The 20,952-nt window shown below is 37.9% G+C and overlaps 1 protein-coding gene across 2 annotated transcripts in view; it reads right to left on the bottom strand.

Annotated features, from left to right (window-relative positions):
* The window catches only part of ST18 (ST18 C2H2C-type zinc finger transcription factor), a 168,524-nt gene that overhangs the window by 3,056 nt on the left and 144,516 nt on the right, over positions 1 to 20,952 (bottom strand). For both annotated transcript variants that reach the window (XM_039703087.1, XM_039703086.1), the window contains exons 13-21: positions 17,261 to 17,376; positions 14,023 to 14,085; positions 13,162 to 13,230; positions 7,934 to 7,996; positions 7,758 to 7,838; positions 6,485 to 6,706; positions 4,379 to 4,467; positions 2,587 to 2,690; positions 267 to 410 (exon numbers count right to left, since the gene is read on the bottom strand). In XM_039703087.1, coding sequence (XP_039559021.1) covers positions 267 to 410; positions 2,587 to 2,690; positions 4,379 to 4,467; positions 6,485 to 6,706; positions 7,758 to 7,838; positions 7,934 to 7,996; positions 13,162 to 13,230; positions 14,023 to 14,085; positions 17,261 to 17,376 — 951 coding nt within the window. The remainder of the gene's footprint in view (positions 1 to 266; positions 411 to 2,586; positions 2,691 to 4,378; positions 4,468 to 6,484; positions 6,707 to 7,757; positions 7,839 to 7,933; positions 7,997 to 13,161; positions 13,231 to 14,022; positions 14,086 to 17,260; positions 17,377 to 20,952) is intronic.

The following is a 20,952-nucleotide window of genomic DNA, read 5'->3' as shown; positions in this document are numbered from 1 at the left end:
AGACAGGGAGGTTTGAGGGAAAAACCCTTGCATGGTGTGGTACAGGGCAGAGATACAGGAATGAGGGCTGGCTCATTCCTGAAAGCAACTGCACCTACTACCACACAGACTCCATGGTCCTGCATCTCTGCAAAGCATATCTGCCTAAAAGTGCTCTCTATAATGCAGCTCCAGTGCTCCTGCCAGTCCCTGAGCTTGCTCATCTGCTTTGAGTGCTGGCAAGACAGTCTCAAAAGAAGGTGTTAACCTGCTGGCTGTGGGCTTACCATCTGTGGCAGCTGAATGTCAGCGAGACTGGAGATAAGGGCTTGGCTTAAGCCAGCTAACTCCTTCAACAGGCTCTCGTTGTTCTGCTCTATGAGTTTGTTCTCCTCTTCTATTGTTTTCAAATTGCTCTCCATAGATGTGATCTAAAAGACACAGGCAGGCACAAACACAGACAAACCTTTGGCAGCATTGTTACTGCAGTTTGAACCCAAAATATCAGCTGGGTGATTACGAGAAAGGCCATGATGAATGTGAAACTCAGCTATGCTTTTTTTAGGAGAGACAACTTCTCCACAGAACATGCAGAGCAAAGAAGAGGTTGTATTTGCTCTGAAATTAGGGACTTTGCCGCTGGTTCATGGAGAAACCTTATGGCAGCAAGGCACTAGAGAGTGCCCCAGAGTGGGAGTAGGGAACTGAGCTTGGAGAGGAGGGTAAGTGTGGAACTGGGATGGAGTGTGGCCTCAGGGCTGGTGGAGGCAAGGAGAAAGGAGGTTGATGTTTACATTGCTGTCCTGCTCTTACAGCATCCCTGCTGCTCGACAACAATAGCAAGGGCACGGGTATTAACTGCTGTGCTACTTTCTGCCCTGCTCCTGGGTGAGCTCTGGGCTGGCTAGGATAGCAACAGGCCTGGTGCTGGGAACAATGAGAAAAAAATAGAGTGGAAAGGAAACTGAGAGGCTGAGCACTGTATTGCAAAGATGGTCTCTGACCAACAGAATGGAAAGGAGGGTTTTGGAAAGAGCAGGAAAAAGCAGCCAAGGTAGAAAAAAAAGGTATATTTTCAAAGTGAAAGCTCTGGGATATACTCAGATCTGAAAATTTAGATGTCAAAATCAGTGCTGAAAAAACAAAACCAGCAATGGCACGGTCTGGTTCCCTCCTGCCCTGTTCCTTGTCCTGGGAGCAGACAGCTCAGCAGGGCAGAACCAAGGGCTGCCATCCCTGTGCCCTGCCACAGCTCCACAGGGCACTGACCGGTGCAGTCCTATCCACCATTGTCATACCCTCCCTTCCTTATTAGTATGCACCTACTTGTGGCCACTTTACTTCCTTTGTTTGGCACAGTCACACAGCCAAATTCCCCAGTGTGAGGAAACCATTTTGTGTGCCTGCCATCCACTACAACCCCTCCCCTGGAGCGTGTTTGTATCAGTCTAGCATGTGGGTGGGGTAGAGTAAAAGAAGGTAGGACATTTATGGCTTCTGCTGTAGTTCAGTTCAGGCTTGCCTTCACCAGGGAGAGAGTCTGGGGAGAAGAAATCTGACTGCATAAACTGGGCAATCTCCATGCAAATAGCGCAGTGACCACCAGAGAGAGCCAAGTGTCCCGAGACAGTGAGCACAGCCCCCCTGCAGAGCAGTTTGGGCTGGATATCCCCACAACTGCTGTGGTGTGAAGCCAGATTGTTTAGATCCAGCGCAGGTGGCACAGGCTTCTACCTTGTTTAGACCATACACGCAGTGGTTATTGCAAAAACAGCATGAGTCAACACTGCTCTTTCCAATGTGGTGCAAATACAGGCCTGTATGGTTGCACTCAGTTTGGTTTAGATCAGTTTGGATTTATATTCAGTTCACAGATTTAATGTTATTTCACTTTTATTCTGAAAATTCTGAAGCTTCTGCTCATACTTTTACCCAGTCTGCCCAGATTAACTTCCAGGTGCATTTGGGAGTCTGAAGGAATGAAGCTATACAGCTCTCTCCATAGAACCACTATCAGCATATTAAAGCCAACTTAAACTCTCCAGTATACAAAATAATGAAAAAGAATGACCCTTTTGTATAACTCCCATCAAAATCCTCTGCTACACAAACTAGGAAAAGGTATACATTCTTTACCAGCTGTTGCTTGGAGGCAAAATTCAAAGTATTTGAATAATTGACAGTGGGTGAGCTAAACTAGGAAAATTTTCTTAGGTACACATAAGAACTCATTGAATTCAACTCTCTCAACATTAAGACTTGGAGTGGGTTTGTAAGAGGAATTATAATCTCTAAAAACTCAAGTCATAGGATTTCCATGGTTTGGTAAACAGATGTTTGGTCAACAAAAGAAAATGGATGTTTTGTTTGGTAAGTGTGTTTCATGTCTGCTTGCTAAGATAAGCTACAAACTGCCCTGAATTTGTCATTCATCAGATCTTTAAGACAAAACCTGCTGGTAATTTACAGAAAACAACAAAAAACAAGAGCTTGGAAACAGAAGTGCAGAAGAGACTAACTATTTTTAAACATTATATTTACATAGCATTTAATTTATTTATTGTTCTTAAACATAGCATAGGAAAAGGTTTCGCATTTATGGCATACCTGAGTTTGAAGTTTCATCATGTCAGCTTCAATTTTAAGATTGGATTCATTCAGTTCTTTTATTTCCTCATCCAAGTGTCTTATTTCTTCATCACTCTCAATACCTGTAAATAGTTAAAAATAACAACATCAGATTTAAGGTGTCCACATGTAAATGGATGTGTGAGTAACCAGCTGCATTACCTGGTACTTAGCCATAGGAAATAATCTTTTCAACAAATGATTGATCCTTATATTGTCTTTTACTTTTATTTTACTGTCAAAATTCTTTCCTTCCTGTTAAACATTTATATGAGCTGAAACACAGATGGGGCTATCTTGGTTCTAATTTTTTCACAATTTCTTTTTTCATTGCATCATGCAACTGCAAGCTGAAGGGTAGAGAAAGGAAAAATTGCCCAGAAAGAGGAACGTTTATCATAAACATGAGGAGATTTTTAGGGTGCTTGGGTGTGGAGATTTTTTTTGTTTGGTTTGGTTTGGTTTTTTTGTTTGTTTTGCTTTGTTTTAAAAAGAATGCAACAACAACCTTTCTTTTTCAGGAAATACACCAGGGCAATATCTTAATGACTATTATAATTGTTCACTCATCTGTACCCGTTTCTGATTTTGCAAGAATTTCTGTGGGGGCAAACTCCTCTGCAGAATAACTTCATTAAGCACAGCCTTAGTTATAGCTGAGAAATAGTGAAGTTTAAATAATAGGAAAGGGTGCAATTTTCAGAAAGCCAACAAGTATTACAGGGAAAAAAACCCCAAAACCAAAACACACAAAAAAACCCCCCAAACAAACAAACAAAAAAACCACACACACACAAAAAACCAAACAAACAAACAAAAAAAAAAACCCCAAACCAACCCAAAAATAAAATACCCAAAAACCCCCCTCAAAAAACCAAACACCAAAACAAACAAACAAAAAAAAACAAAACAAAAAACAAACAAACAAACAAAAAAACAACCAAAAACCACACGACCAAACCCACAAAGCTAGTCTTTTTCATCACAACAAGTTAGATAGCAAAGTAAAAAGCTTCAGTTTTTTAATGAAAGCCTTATCCTGAAAAATACTGAGCTGTAGCAGCTGCTGGCAAAGGCATGTGCCTGTTTCTGCTTAGAATCACTCTGAGCCCAACTCTGCCTGGAGATTTGTGCCACTGTTGTTACTGCTTTACAGCCTAGAACTGAGTCTACTGGGGAGCCAGCATAGGAAATCTGTAAGCAGTAATGCAGCCGTTTTCCTCAGCAGTTGGAAGCTAAAGACTACATTTCCTGAATCCTGGCCCAATGCCCAACTTGCTAAAGCACATTGTATAAGAAGGGAGACTCCTACACATTTTCCCCTGCAAGTCTTTGGTAATTATTTACTTTGTACTTAGGTTAGCTAAATTGCACAAGCACTGCATAGCTGCTAAACCATGTAGGAATGAAGTCGGAGAGATGAGTCAATTTCTGCCCACAATATTTCTCCCTTCGTGCCTTATTTATCAGATAGCTAAGTCCTCCTGATCTGTAACTAATTGTTTATTAATTAAAACAATATTGAAAGAATGCCCAAATTTAAAAAAGTAATGCTCTGGAACAAGAGCATATCCTCAACATTATCAAGATGTAAATGAGAATATTTTTTATAATCTCTCATGCAAATATTTTTTGTTAGTTGAGATTTTTTATTGCTAGAGACAAAGTCGTGAGAATTAATGCCAGAATGGCATAAAGGGGCACAAGTATAAATGGGAGTCAGGGCCCTTCTATCTAAATAAATGTCATCATTTTTTACAGATCTCCTTACCGCCACTTGCTTTAAGCTTGATAGTCATTAGTTCTTCCGAAATTTTGCCCTTTTTTATGGTTTGTGCATTCAGAGGACAACCAGACAGGCTGAAACAGATAGGAAAAAAAACATTAGCACCCACTTGAAAATGGCAACAATCCTTTCAGGCAATATTATCATGCACTTGGACAGACCTCTGTACCTAAGGTCACATCAGTATCTCCATTATAGCACGGCTTCAGGGAATGACATAACTCATAAAGAGTCATTTAGCTGTATATTCCAGCTTGAAAATTGGCACAGAAATCTCAATCTGTGAGTAAACAACTCTTAAACATATTTCAAAATAATCAAAATTGCAGTAGCAGCTACTGTTAAGCTATATGAAGATACATTTACAGAATTCTTTAAATTCAAACACTTATAAACTGTTTTTATCAAGGGATTGTGCTCCAAAGGAGAGGAGAGGACGGTATTTAAAATGGCAAGTTTACTATCCTAAAAAAAATTAGTTAATGGGATGATGTCCACAGTGCCCAATTACTGTATCACTTTGTTGATACATAATAATGATCAATACAATAATAACTCTGGATATACCCTATAGGCTGTAATAGCTTTTTTGAATGGTTCCATTATATAGTCAGTTTGCTTTTTAACCACTGTTCACATTAAATTACATTTTGCTATTTCAAAGCTTACAATTTCATCAGCTGGTAATTATCTGAGGCAATTTTTATAGCCCACTAAAGGGCTAAGAGGAATTGCACTGTCTTAATACTATCTTTATAAATAACAAAGAAGAAATACCTATGTACTGAAGAACTGGCAGAAGGATTTGTTTTTAGATGTATCCAAGTAAGGAGTGAGGGAAAATTTTGTTCCACAGGAAAATGGTTGATCTGTATGTTTGTGTGTGTGTGTAAAAATTTTTTTAAAAAGAGAATCCTAACAGACATGGCATTTCTACCTTGGGGGGAAAAAATAAAAAAAAACCAAAACAGCAAAACCTAAGCTTTCATTAGCTTGGCTAAAAGCTATACAGGGAAAGATGCTAGTTCTTCAGTTCTAAATTTCTGCTTATTATCTCTGTCCAGAGATAGCTAACTGGGAGATTGTTTGAAAGCCGTGAGTTACTTGTTAGGTTTCAATGTCCTAGGAAAGGATATCAAACAAAGTTACGTTTGCTACGTCATTCTAACTAATGTGATCTTGAGAGTGACCCAGTCTTATGTAGGACAGGAATCATCTGTACCATGAATTGCTACCAGCTAAAATACAGTTCTTGCAACTTGCTTAATTAGCCACAATTTAGAGTAGTGTCCTAAAAAAGACTTAGTGTCCTGAAAAGACTTTTGAATGGGATGTAGGAAATAAAATTAGGATAACACTGGACTCTGACTGAATTTATTCAAATGACCATGGGCATTTCTTATTTTGGAGAAGTTGGCTCAAAGTGTTAGGAAGAAAGCAAAGGAGACAGAGAATGTAGACTTAATTACTTTTAAAGACTGAAAACCAAACTTGCCAACGAGACTCTGATTATTTTTGATTCAATATGGTCAGATTATTATTTTTCACAGTTATAGATGGTATTTATTGTTGTTAGTTATATGTGTGACTTCTCTGCAAGGATAATTTTCTTTGTTAGATTGTTATAACTCCAAACTTCTTTAATCCATATAAGAACTGCATTCTTATTGTTTTTTTCTTTGCATAACTTTAGCTGCTTAAATACAAAGTTTATAACTTTTCCACTAATAGAAACATGAAATTAATGACTCTTGGCTAAAGCTCTTCTGGTGACATTTCAATGATATTTCTCTTTTCTTTGGAAGAGATGCAGGTACAACTCCATATTTCCCTAGGAAAGGACTCTACTTAATTTTAAAATGCATAGGCACTGTGCTAATCTGAACACCTTGGAAAGTCATGCTTCAATGGGAACATAGAAAAAGACACAAAGTTTAAGTCTCTCAAAGTAATTCTGTTTTGTATTACTTTAGCTGCAATGTAATTACTCAAAAGACTTTAGCACAATTTATTCTGACTCTAAACTCACATATTGCCAATTCAGAGTGGAATGTTAAGGAAAAAATGAAAAGAGAAAACACAAAGTTATACCTTCTGTGGGTGACAAAAACATTATTAACATGACCCAGCCCGTTGCAGCCTGGCAAAGGACAGTGTGGCAGCTCCTGTTTGTTCAGTTTCCAGGATAGCGAAGACCCATTGACAGGACTCTCCTTCTGTCTCTTGGCAGCCAAAGGACAACCAGAAGCAGTGCGATGAGAAGTGTATTTACCTGATATGTGACCTTGGCCATCACAGCCTATCACTGGGCATCTACAGAAACACAGCAAAAGAACCCTCATTTTCACTGGAGAGAGCAGACAAAGACAGTCTCAAAAAATCCCGAGAAAATAATTCTGGCTGCCTCTGCTACCTTGCTTTATTGGAGTAAGACTTGGTCCCTGGTAACACACTGTACCAGGGCATCCAACTCTTGTCAAGCTGGGTTATGGGGGTTCAGCTGATCTTAAAATAAGGCAATTTAAAATACAACTGTAGAGACTAAGAAAATAAGACATTCATTTAGATAGTATTTTACAGGAAAAGAAAATTGAAATTCTATCACGGGCAATAAATCACACTTCTTCAAATGTATGGAAAGTCAACATTGTCTCCTTTCTGTAGGTCTCCTTGGTTTCTGTATGAAGCAGAGGGTGGGTTCCTGTAACTGGAAAACTTGCATGGAAATCCATGCAAATACTTGCAAAGAAAGGAGAGGGAATTTTTTGTGCTGCTCTGTCAGTGTTAAGCAGTTTCGCATATATCATTAACAAATATTAAGACAGCATTCCATACAAATAAGTCTTCACTTTTGTATTCTGGCAGTTATCATTTACAAGTTTTAATGGAATGTGCATTCAAGCCATGACCGTAGTGAATCTCTACTGAGTTTCCAGTTTTCACTTTAAGTGAAATTTTCATTCATAGATATAGAAAAGACATGAGACTTACAGATATTTAAATTCTCTGGAACATATTTTTAAGGTGTCACTCTGATTTAATTAGCTGACATGTTTCACCTCAGTAATAATTTTGCTTCATTTTTCCAATTTTTTTCAACCAATTGGCACTTGCATAGCACTCTTTAAAATAATTGGAGCAATACAAGTAGATACAGCAATTCTTCCTCACTGTTCAGTCTCCTAGGTGATGGACTCCACCAACTCCACAAGAAGCAGAAACACTTGGTTTGGTTCCAGCTCTGGGCACTGTTCTCACATAGTTGAGAGTAACTGGGGCATCTCCCTATGGTTCCTCAAGTCCTGAACTCTCCCAGGCCATTCCCCCCCCTCCACTGGTGGTGGACCCCTGCTTCTTTACTCACTTAAGTTCAGGTTCTTCTTTTTCTTCCTTGGTAGGAGTGACTTTGATACCGCCTTTCCTGGCACGAGGACAGCCAGACAAGCTGAAAGAAGCACACAGAATAAGAGCCACCTCTTTCTGCTGCTGCCAGCTGAGAGCCCTGAGCACTGCAGCCCCATGTGATGGGATGGTTGTTACCTTCTGTGGGATGCATAGTTCCCTGTCACGTGGCCAGAGCCGTCACAGCCAGGTGTTGGGCACCTATGGAATAATTCAGGAAGCTTACAAAATACAGTCACAAAGATACAGAGTAAATAATGTGTATAATCTATATTTTGTCTAGAGTGGAAGAAAGAACAGTGGAGATTTTGTTGAATAACTAAACCTACCTCGCACTGTTTTGGGTTTGTTTTTCTCATATAAGCAGACTCCCTTTTTTGGGAGGTGTTTGGGTTTTTTTTTTTTTTTTTTTTGGTTTTTTTTTTTTTTTTAAATCTTTTGTTGAATAACTAAACCTACCTCTCACTGTTTTGGGTTTATTTTTCTCATATAAGCAGCCTCCCTTTTTTGGGAGGTGTTTGGTTTTTTGGTTCTTTTTTTTTGTTTGGTTTTTTTTTTTTTTTAATATGGAATGTGAAATATATTGTATATGATGTGTTGATTTAATTAGTTTATATAAATGTTTGCATCAAATATTTTTCCTTATACAGAATCAGCATTGCAAAGAGAAGAAAAAAACAGCTTGATATAGATCTATCTGTAAATTTGCTATTATCTGTTTGTTTGTTATTGGTATGATGTTTTCAGGTAGAGTTATAAATAAGCACTTTGCCAGTATTTGCAGAAAGGAAGATGAAAGCAGAGAAGCAGTTTTACTTTGGGCAGTAGATGGTAGCCAAAATTTGAATTTAATAATTTGTATATTCTAGCACTGTAAGCAGAAAGCAGGACCATCTCTTTCTCTCTTGAGATTCAGTTGGGTGTTCAGCTGAGCAATTGGATTATGCTTATTTCTCATAGTTAAGGGGTTTCTCTATGTATGTGCCACAAAAAAACCTTTCCAAGTATGAATTTTTAATAATGAAACATCCATACAATAAAAAGAAAGACGCCTGCTGGTTACTGTGCTTTTGCCAGCAGTCTGGCAGAGTGGGCTTCTTGCTTGCTGTGCCCCAAAAGCCAGCTTGGGTTAGTTGGTCTTTCCACTGACTTCTGTGGGATTTGGAGCAGGACCTCACTGGTAACACCTTCCATCTCAAAAGTACAGAGATTTCATTCTTTCTTTCTTTTTTAAATTTTTTTTAAGACTGTTGTGGAGTGGTTTGGTTTGAGGATTTTTTAGAGAATATTAACATACCTCAGCAAGCAAAGCAGCACCAAAAAACATTTGCCTTAGGAGTTATGCCATCCTTTTCTATGTTTCTGTATTATACGGCACAAAGTTCTTATACTAAGAAACCCTAAGGGACTTTGAAATGCTATTATTTTTACAGAGTTCAGAATTACATAAGGAGTTTTACCAAATAATGTAGTACTGAACAATTAAGGAAACTTGCAGGGTTCAATATGCTCTTAAGGGTCTCAGTTGTTACTGATCTTTCCTGAGTTAAAGAGATTCGTGATTTCATCTTGTCATTGGTAGGCTGCCATGGAAAACACCTACAAATATAATGGTAATAGCACATCTGACTGTGCAGGTGCATCTCTTCACAGAATATTTAAAACTAGTTTTCTGTGAACAATTAATTTGTCAAAAATCTGACTTCTTTTGGACATGAACAAATTATGCATTGATTCAAGTAGAATTCAGCAAATTATTTCAAATGAAGAAAGGGGTGACTTTTTTTTTTAAAGATAATATCAAAACATTTCATAACCACACTTAGTGAACAAAATATTTTTGGCAGAATGAATTGCCTCACACTGACAGCAAAGGTAAAGGTGGGGGTTTTCAGAGTGCCAGTACATGCGTGACTGTGTAGAATTAAATGCTGACCTGTTTAAGTGTGGGACAAGGGCTGGGCACAATGTCATGTGGAGCAGGCAGCAAGGGCAGATGTCTGGAGAGTGTGAATGCTCACAAGTAAATCCACAACACCTGCCAAAAACTAAGGGAATTAATTTTGGCTACTTGTTTTATCTGATGATCACAGATGGAAGGGCTCCCTGCATAGACTGGAGGTGGACTTCAATTCAAAAAAAGCTCTTTGTGTGAGACATTCAGATCTGAAAGTCTGGGAGTTGTGAATATACTTATAGAGGACACTGAACTAAATTTTATATCACCCCATCTGGCACCACCACTTCTGGCAGCAGACAGATTTCCAGCTGGATTGGAGTCCAAGCTATTCTGGAGGTCACTGAAGATTTCAGGCTGAGATATTGTCAGGACTAATGAAAGTGTGAGAGGATATTTCAGGTGGGCTACTGACAAGTAAGTAAAAAGCTACATTAGCAAGACTCTTAATCTTGACAGCTGGGTTGGGTTTTCTAAATATTGGTTATATCTTTGTATGGATTGTGAAATTCCAGAACACAAAATGCACCAATAACCTATTGCCTTTCAATCAGTAATGCTGGGGAATTTTGTCAGCATTTAAGTGGTGTTTGGACTGGTGCCCCAGCTCAGGGAGTCATCCTTTATAATCAATTCTTGTGCAGAGCCAAGAAAATAAGATTTACATCGAAGGTCCAGAGGTCTCAGGACATCAAATAAAGAGATGTGAACCCTCAGATGGGTGTAGGTTACAAGTTCTTTTACAATTCTTCCAAATTTGTTATTCAAAAATAAATCTCTCAATGATTTCACTTATAAATTCTTGAAAATGGGCATTGAGTACCTCCTATTTTGTCACTTTCTCCAAGTGGATTGCTTTATTTTAGGAAGATGGACTACAGCTAGAAGTAAAATTTAAATGCTGAGCTGCAGGCTTAGGAGCACTTCTGGTACATTTTCTCCCTCAAAAGCTCACCAGAGATATTGGATATGAACTGTAGTCAGGGCAAACCCATAGAGGTCAACTGAGAAAACCATTTTCTGAAATTTGTTACACTTCCTATGTAATATAAATCAGTATCAATGTTTATGTGGAACCCATGTAGAAAAACTGCTCAAATCTCTCCTAAAAATTGGCATTTAACCACTGCAGAAATGAGTCTAAGGGTAGGACTGACCACCTATTCCTAAAAGTTTCTGAATTGTAAGTAAAGTACACATTTAAAATTATTTAGGGCTTGATAAGCAAGCTCTTTGATTAAACAGTATATCAGCCACAATTATCCCTTTCAGTTTTAAAATCTGAGACATCATCAAACTTATTTTTTAAATTGACCACCTCAGATTGTTCTGAGCAGCAAGAACCCTCATATAGAAATTTTCTTGAATCTGAGTCACAGGCCGACTTTCTGAGCAGATCTTCCTTATTTCCAAACTGTGGATCACATGGAAGCCTTGTATCTTTGCTGGCATAGAGTTTCATAATTAAAGCCAAAATCTTATCTTGATTCTGGCAAATTAAACATGAATAACATTTGGAAAAAATACACAGCTTTTTCATATTCATGCCTAACTACATGAGGGTACTTTCCTGGCCTGATTCTATGAGCATTTATGCCCTCTGCTCACATAGAAATGCTACAATTAACTATTGATATCCTATACCAGCACAAGCATGATTGCAGCATTTTGGAAAAAGATTTAATTTAGACAGAATCAAAGTTTTGTTCAAAACATCACCTGAACTACGTTTGCAAGAACCTAAATTAAGGTGGTACATTTGTGAAAAATAATTTTATTTAGCCTTTTTTCCTTTTGCAAATTGTCTGTGAACAGATTTTGATTTTTGCTCTTTTTCTAGTTAATTGAAATTAAATGCTAACTGCGTTATGCAACATATTTCTGTCTGTGAAATGTCCATGAACTTTGACTTTGTCTTTCACAACTCACTTATTATACATGGCGTACAGTGTGCAGTTTGTCATTTAAGTCATATGCTGTTGCTCCTCTTTCCTTATGGCATGACCAAAACTCTAGAAGCTTTAGTGGAAAAATAACCATATTGGTATGCAAATTTACTTATTCACACATGAATGGGGCGGGGGGGTGATGCATGAGGAGCAACTATTCAAAATATTTGTGTGAGTGTCTTTGTATGGCAGAAAGCCAATAAAAGCAGGGACAAATATATATGACTCAGCAAATGACTTCAAATTTGTCAGCATTTTTGTAAGCCAGTTCCTTGCTAACTATTCTGCTCTTTTAAAACAAACTAAACCTAAATTTTATACCTCTGAGGATCAGAGATGTCAAAAAATGCAGCATTGTGCCAGTGTGCCAGTTTACCTACTGGCTTTGTGAACTGCTTTGGACAGCTGCCTGTATAAATGGTCTTTCTTTGTTATTTTGCTGCATCTCCTGTACATTCAACTTCATAGTTGAACCTCATCAGTTCAGCATTTCAATTATAACTGAAGTTGAAAGGCTAGGGAATAAGACCACTAGCATTTGATCTGGAAGCCAAACACTGCTCCAAGCCTAAATGTAGTCACTTCTGCTATTAATACCACTAGAAAAGGAAAATAGTGCCATGATCAGACTTTATTTTCTTCTATCTGGACTAGGGATGAACCTAAAGGACAGAAAGGACAGTCACGGGGTTCTCCCCTTTTTACATGCATTCATGAATTTTTCCAAGCCATCTATTATGGGATCCAATTTACAAGTTGCAGGGGGAAAGCTATGAAAGAACTCTAATTACCCTTCCCTTTTCCCCACATCCTTATTGACAAAGCCAATTCAATAACTAGATGACTGGTTGCCAGTGCCTCTCTTGACTACAGATTTTTGAAATATTCATATGTCCCTATACATCTGTCTATATAGCAAAGCCTGCACAGTCCTTTTGTAAGTGACATTTCATGGTGAGAATTATGCCAGCACAAAATCATATGACTTGATGCCTGCTTCAATGGCATTAAACTCATAGTATAGGGTAGTGACAAATAAAAACGATTTGCAGGTATTCTGGTCTCATTTTTAGATTTATTCTAACTAGTTTTGTTTCTTACCAAATAATTCAAATTAATTCTATCTGGATCACTTGCCAGATATGTCTTACATATTAGATATTTTCTATTCCTCTCTAATTCAGAAATACTGAGAAAACTGCATCTTTCTTAGTGTCCACAAATTTTGTCCCCCCAGGCCCTGATTAATTAATGAAAATGAAGGGGTACAAGAATAAAGAAAGACAAATGGAGAAAAGTAAACTTTATTTCACTCAAAAGCTTTCAAACCAATTCACTCCACTTTTCAGAAAAAGGTTTGATATTGCTCAGAGCAATTCAAATTTACCGCTTCAATAACACAGGGAACATGTTTGTCGAAGATAAAGACCAATAACATTTGTGCTATTGTCAATACTTACTTGAGCTCCTGAGAGTTAGCAGCCATAAGGGATTTTAACGTCTTGTCAGCTAATGGGCACCCAGAAACACTGAAAAGAAAACCTGATGTGAAATATTTTACCAAACCAAAGCATTTATTTTTATCTAAAACATCAACATCCAGACAATATATGATTTCTGTTGGATAAAATTATACTCTCAAATATTTATTCATGGCAAAGAAGGAACATCATAAGGCTGCAGTTCTTAAATCACTAAGAAAAGTGGTTTCTGGGCAAAGGTTTCTAGCCCCTGTAAAGCTTTGCTATGAGGGGACAGTGGTACACAGAATCCATACTTTATGTTTCCTATATCAAGAACAGCTGGAGGATCTGGTTCACATTGTTGGTAGAAGGCAGAAAACACTTCCATTCTGCTCCCAAGGGAAAAGCAGGAAATTGTTGTTTCAACACCTACATTGACAGTAGGCTATTTTGAGAAAAAATATTTAATATCCTCAGGTTATAATAGCAGATTATGAATTTCGAAGCCATTCATAAAGAGGTATGCAGAAACCTCATTTATAGTCACATGCAACAGCATTTGTATAGAGACTGCTTGTACACTCAGGGAAATGCAAACTTCACTAAATTATTTTTCTGCAGGTCTCAGCTGAGAAATGCAGCTACAGAAATAAGCATATGCTGCTTAACTGCCTCAGTGTATTAAGTCCCCACGTCCACAAATATAACAAAATCAGGAAAAACAGCTGAGTTTCTCTGTGGATTATTTTCTGCAAATTGCTTTTGAACACTTGTCCATGGTTAGTACAAAAAGGTTCAAAGATGACAAGAGTTAGAAGTAGCTCTATTTCCTGTTCTAGGCTTCCTGTTGTGTCTTACCTGCGGTGTGAGGCATAGTTTCCTGTTACATGGCCGCTACCATCACATCCTGGGGTTGGACAGCTATGCAGAGAAGAAGGAATGAGAAATTAGAGTGTATGTAATAGACCACATAGCTCACCATACTCTGCAGTGAATTATGTAATGATTCTTAGGGCAATCACGTTCATCACTACACACTGTCACGACACTGCAGTAATCTAGAAAAACTTCACTTCTAGTTTTTAATTATTACTTGACACAGGGAAAGAATTTTTCTATTTTCACAATGCAAATAATTCAAACTTTTATTTTATCTGTGTAGAGTTACTTTTGCATCGGTATTTTGCTTATAAAGTGGGTTCTTAAAAAAACTGTTTTATTATTGCACAAAATTTACACAGCAATTCATAAATGTTGGAGCTGAAGTTTCTGATCTGACCTCCAGTATAACATACTGGAGGCCAGAGAACAGTAATATTTAAAATAATTTCTTTCACTTCTGGCTAAAATAAGGCACTTTCTTTAGATTCATATCCAATATTTATTTACTAATACTTGTGAGAAAGGTGTTAGGATTCCTTGCAGAACAGAGAGCACGTCAGTATCTCATATCTGAAGTTCTGAAAGAGAACAAAACTTTCTCAAGCTGTTACTCAGCTGAACTGAGAAGGGATACAAAGGTGGTTGTTGTGGTCTGGGAATGATACCCTCCAAATTAGTGTTCCCACCAAGACTGTGTAAACCATAGGCTGCTTGCTTGCCCCCCACTTCCTCCTTCCCCTGCAGGTTGGAGAATAGAATTGGAGGTACAAAAGGTGAAAGCCACATCTCAAGATAAGAACAAATGACTGGAAACAGCAATGAGATAACAAAATGAATGGTAACAGCAAAAATATCCCTAAGAAAGTGCACAAGATAGGCAAATGATTGTTCAGAACAGAACTGGTGTTACCCAACCACTCCCTTTGCCAAGCTTACTTGACTGGGAGGAAGACCTCCCTGGGTGAGGTTATAGAATAACCCCCAGGTCCCAGCCACCCCACTTCACGGCTACTGTGAAATTTAACCCTATCCTGGCTGCAACCAGGTGTACATTAAACAGAACAGATATACTCATTTAAACCAAGAGATGCAGGCATGCTGGAGAAGATGTTATAGCTTCTATTTTTCCTCAGCCCTTTTTCAGTTGTAACACTGAAGTCAAGCTGGGATACATTCCTCTGCAAACGAGGAAAGATACCAAGAAATGCAACTTGTGCATGGATGGGGAGGTGAATTAAATACACCTTTGTGCAGTACTTTGAAACACTCTAACACCAACCCTAGAGAGTTGCCTTCTAGAGAACTGTTTTTCTTTTACTGGGAATGTGAATATAAAGGGTAAGCAGATGCTGCACAAAAACTGTTAGCTAGTGCTCCATGCCAATGAAAAAAGGGGTGCCTGATATGCTCACCTGGCTATTTTCTCTGAGCTGGCAGAATGCTAGGAAGTTTTTCAAATCTGTAAAAAAGCCTTTGGAAGACATCAGCCTCATTTTTACAGCCCATTTCAACCTGAGCAATGCTGTTATAGCCAACAGAATTTACATGGAAAAATAGAAAGCACATGCTAGATAGTGGGATTCATACAGTAGTTCGCTCCAACTGTGCTAACCACGTTCAAAATTTTTCTCTGCAAGTGCTTATGTCATTTTAAAAGCTTCCTCATGATGGAGCCAACTGTACTGAATTTTTCAGCAAAATATCTGAGCTCAGTGGGGTCATAAGAATATAGTCTGATTTCTATATTGCCTGCGGATTCTTCTGATAAATTAAAACTATTCTTTATTTAATTTTGGCACAATTACATTTTAGATATCTGTTTTTAGATACTTTTGAACCACTGTAAGCTAATAATTTCTCTAGTAAATACTTTGGTGTAATTATTTAGGAGGGGAGAAAAGTATATTACAGGTATCTCAAAACAGGTCAGTATGACAAAGGAATAAATGCTACAAAAGAAAAGCCATTAGCCTTCAGCAAATAAATTCTCAGTAATTTTTGTATGCATTTGTTCCGTAAGAAGAGGCAAGACAACCTGACCTGTAGCAATTTAGGTCATGAACTATGACTGCAGATATAATGTGGTGAGTAGACAACATGCAGACTGCATGACATGAGGGGAAAGAATTGCTCTTCACAGCAGCTTGCCCCAGGGAAATGTAAATTCTAGAGACAGAGGCAGCTCTAACAGCTTCAGTGCCACTGAGTCTGGAGAGCAGGACACAAGTTGGCGTGACGTGACTTCTTTATTCATGGGTGAGCCTGCAGTTATGGGCTATCATCACTAAGTGATATGGACCACGCTTGTTCAGAGAGACCTGCTCTGCTTTGGGACAAAAAGATATGTGCCATAAATGATTGCTGAGTCCTGGTTGACTGTTATAGTGAAAACTCTATGTTAATATCACAATTATATTGGTGTGAACCCAAAGAGATTTTGTGAAGAGCCTGGGTGAGATTTTTAAAAAGTGACTTGTGTTATGAGCTGCTTGGGACAATTCTAGTGAAAAATTCTAAACTGAAGCAAGCTGTTGTATGCAGAAAGATTTAATAGAATTTATTTGCTGTTCTAGAGAGTAAAGTTTTGGAACTTAAGACAGAGTAAGTGCATCTCAGTAACTGGGAAAAGAGAGTATTAACCTATAGTCCCAGGGCGTGAATTTCTATAGCCACTGGATTTTCAGCAGGACAAAATAACTAATTCTGCTTGGAAGGAAGCAGGTGAAGGACTTAAACCTGTTTCCTACAGGTTGGAAAGCCCCATTCTCTACTGTATTTTGTCTTTTTATGAACTCTGAGTGTTTTCTGTCTGAGAAATCCTAACTGCTTCTACACAAGTTCTAAGCAATGGGTCTATAATGACAATTGTTCAGTTAAAGTTTATTTAATTATGTAAGCATTAGCAGAGGCAATCTGTAGCATGTTATGAAACTGTGTTTTGTAGAAGGAATTAAGTGCAAGTGCCCACTAGTTACCTATCTATCTGAGGAATAAGGAGTCGCACCCAGTATAAATTTAGTCATTAATCTATCCAGACCCCTAGGCACACTCTGGTTTGTTGCAGTTCCAAACCTCATGTCTGCACAATGTGGAGCTAACTACTGGCAGGGAATTGTGCAAGTCTCCTGCAAATCTACTTCAAAACAGAAGTCAGAACAGCAGCACAGGCAGTCTTTACCAGGGCAAAGGAAATGCAGCATTTTTTGTGACTCACGTGATGAGTTCCTTTTTGAGATCTCTTGAATGGAGCTTGGGTTTAGGACTGGGTATGGAGACATCTCCTGGGTACTTCTTTTCCTCCATGTTTTCTGGAGAGCTCACTGGATCTTTCTGAAATATTAGATGAGAATGTAACAAAAGGTTTTTCTCTTCAAGTCCTCTCACACATTCAAGAAACAATTTAATTTGCCATGGCAGGAAGATAACCTCTTGTAAACATAAAAACAAAAATAAAAATTTAAAAATAAATGATGGAGAGAAATTAAGAAAGTTTAGTATATCATAGTTTCAGGTTCTTACAGGCAGACATTTAGAAATGTTGTGTAAATATTTCTGAAAGCAGATGCTAGTTTAATCCATATATAGGAGAAAATTGTGTTTGTTTTATAAGATTGTGATAAAGACCAAAGAAAAGTACACAGAGAAAAGAAAAGTGGTTGTTGGTAGAGTCAAACCAGACTTTGGCAGTTGTGGTTTTTTTATTTGCTATGTAAGTACATTGCTGACTTTTGAATGCAGTTGAAATGGTGACCATTGCACCATGAATTACAAAATTGCAATAATAACTTTTTAAAAGTGTTATTTACATAAGCAAATGTTAATGCAAAGCTTTTTAGGTCTGTGGAATGGAATGTCCTGTTATCTTATTAAAAGAGCAGATTCTTGTTAAAATAAAAAACATAAAGAACGAAACAACTTTGAAGCTTTCTTAACAGCAGGCTGCTAAGGGTAGTTCTTGATTTCTACTATTTGTAGATCTAAATCATCCCTGCTACCATGCTGTTTTGTGGATGGTATGAATCATGAGTATTCACTCCATTGGGAAGTCGTTTTGGAAACTTGGAGTTCTGGAAGGAAATTGCATTTTTATTTTCTGAAAAGTCTTCTTTTATCATTTCAAAACAACTTGGTTTTTACTATTTTGGAGACTTGATACCTTAAATTATTATTATCTTTATGAAAGATAAGTATTTTCTTTCTGGGAGGATGTTCTGTAGCTATTTTATCATTTGAGAGTTCTCCAAAGCTTGTAGCATCAATTATCAGACCTCTATGAATCCCTTCTTGGACTTCACGTTGGTTTTGTGATTCCATTCCAATACTCAGGTGTTTCCCAGAGACTACCATCTGTAGGAGCACAAACTGCTGCCCATGGTTGAGAGGGGAAGGTTCCAGCCTCTGCTGAACTCACGGTGCTGGTGCCATGGATGCTCTGGGCTTGTGCAGCTGACAAATGCGCCAGGACAGAGGAGCAGGCTTGTCTGCAGAGCTGTTAACACAGAGTGCAGGGCTGAGTGGAATCTGGACTGAAAATGGAGTTTCTGCCTCCTGGGTCTTGTAAGCTCTGCAGGGGTGTTTCTTCTGATAAAGCTTCCATATGGTCTTCAGTTCTGGCAGCTCATCTTTGCCTGTTTGGAGGCTGGATCCTCAATATGACTTTCTTCTGCATTCTGCTGCTGGCTACCTACTGCCTACTGTAACTCACACTTCACATACATATAGAAATGATGCCATATTATTGCTGTATCAATTACCACTGATTTTTTCAACCACATTTGTGGGGTTAATTTGTTTGAGAATAATCTAATCTGATACAAATATAGAAAGCAAAAATACATATATTCAGCTTTACTAAACACTCTTTCACAGTAATTAATGAATAATTATTTTAAATAAATAGAAAAACCCTTATATATTTCAGGCTTGGGGAATTATATTTCTGAAGGAGAAGTTCAGATAAGGAGCAACAGAGAAAATTAGCAACTACAGAAGGTCTTGATGTTAGTGCAGAAATAATAAATGATTGATAGTCTTCCAAACATGGAAATAAAATGCTAAAATGCAAAAGAGTAAAAATGGATGTCAGCTTTGTTCAAGATCCAAGAAACATCAAAGATACTTTTCCGAAGTTGGGGTAAATCTTGCTCCCAGTGGCATATATGGTAATTTTGGCAGTGGCGTATAGGGTTGATTTTGCCATGGGTATTTGAATTCCTGACTACTTCTATCCACAAGTTCTGACTTACCTTTCTTACAAACATAGAGGTGCAAGCAGGGATCGTCACCAGTACGAGTTACTGTAAAATCAAAATCTCCCCAAGGAAACAAGAAAAAATGCTAACCCCCTGTTGCCAGCTAGAAGGGATCAGATGTCAAAATAACTTCAAAAAACACAGGTAAAATGGTTTCCACTTAATGGAGGTTAAAGAAAGGTGGTTTATCAGTCTCCTGTCTAACAACTAACTCTGCCAGGCTACAGCTGCATCACTGAACTGATGCGTTTTTCTAAAACTTTAAAGCATGCCTTTCCTGGTTCCTATGTATCTAAACCAGGCATACATCAGCCTCTCCCACTTCTTTTGAGAGAAGCCTGGAGTAGGGGGTGCTGAAAAGCACTCCACTGTGATCCTCATCTGGGTCACGTACCTCAGGATGCCCCTGCAGCACACCAGAATTGCCATAACTGTTTGTGCGGCAGGCTGTGTTAATATTTTCATATGTGTAACTTGTGTTCTTTATATTAAATGAAAGGTATTCTGATCTTTTGCTGGTGATGGACCAGAAACTTTCTGTTTGTGTGTATGTGTGTGTGTGTGTGAGAGTTATTCATCCTGTCACTGTCTGATACTTGATGCACAGAGCAGACTGATGGAGAATTATGTGTGTCCAAGGCTTGACAAAACACTACAGTATTACAGTTCACAGCTTAATTTTAGAGTCATTTAATAAAAACAAGATTTCATGGTGAAGACTGACAGGAGTACACCTATAGCCCCCAGTATAACTGATATAGAGGGTTTAGAATTGCAGCATTTTCATTTTCTAGCTTTAAATAATTAGGTTTTTTTCAAATCTTAATGGTGAATTTCCTGAATTGAGCTATTAAAATTTGTAATTTTTTAAACTAAAGCTATAGGCACACATACAGAAACAACAACAATTTTATACAGTTTTTTTAGGAGTAAGAGAGATATATAGACATTTAAATAGGTGACTTCTTTAGTCACCTTTAGTAATTTTCTTAATTCCTTGAGGGACACTTGGTGTTATTCAAGCAACATAAAATTTCATATGTGTAGAAGCTGCAAAATCAGGACAGTGCAAAGGAAATGCAGGCAAAGGAATACTGAAACTCTGCCTTTCTAGAACCTTACATCACTACATGTGGCCCAAAAGGGGTTGCATCTGTCTGAAACACAGAAGATCAGAAATAAAGAATAAATGCTTTTTGATCTGTTGCACTTAAGATTAAAAGTAGACCATTATATCTTGGCTTGTATGCTTCTCTAGCTATTTATCTTCAGAGGGAGAGATAACCCTTTGGGAAAACACCTTTAGCACTTCTTTCTTTCTGGTATGTTGGGTGATGATCGTCACAGCTAGTCAAGCCCAACTGTATGTATAATTTTTCCTTTTCCATTTGAATGGATTTATAGTTAAATGCTAATAAAATCTAAAGAATTTCAGACTAAAAGAAAAATCAGAACCATCCCAATTGGTCCAAGCACTACTATTTCCTGCAAAGAGCATGTGTGTATTCATGCATGCACACCACTGAAAGAAAGCAAGCAATGATACTCCATTAATGTACAGATGGAAGTTTATATTGATTTCAGCAAAGACCAGAACATAATGGTAACATGAATAACAGATAATAGCATCTGGCACTTTTAACATTTTTAAGCC

This window comes from Passer montanus, unplaced genomic scaffold, assembly GCF_014805655.1.
Source record: "Passer montanus isolate IOZ18808 unplaced genomic scaffold, ASM1480565v1 scaffold16, whole genome shotgun sequence".
Taxonomy (NCBI): Eukaryota; Metazoa; Chordata; class Aves; order Passeriformes; family Passeridae; genus Passer; species Passer montanus.
Note: the sequence above shows the minus strand (reverse complement) of the source record. Positions and strands in the feature narration are given on the sequence as shown.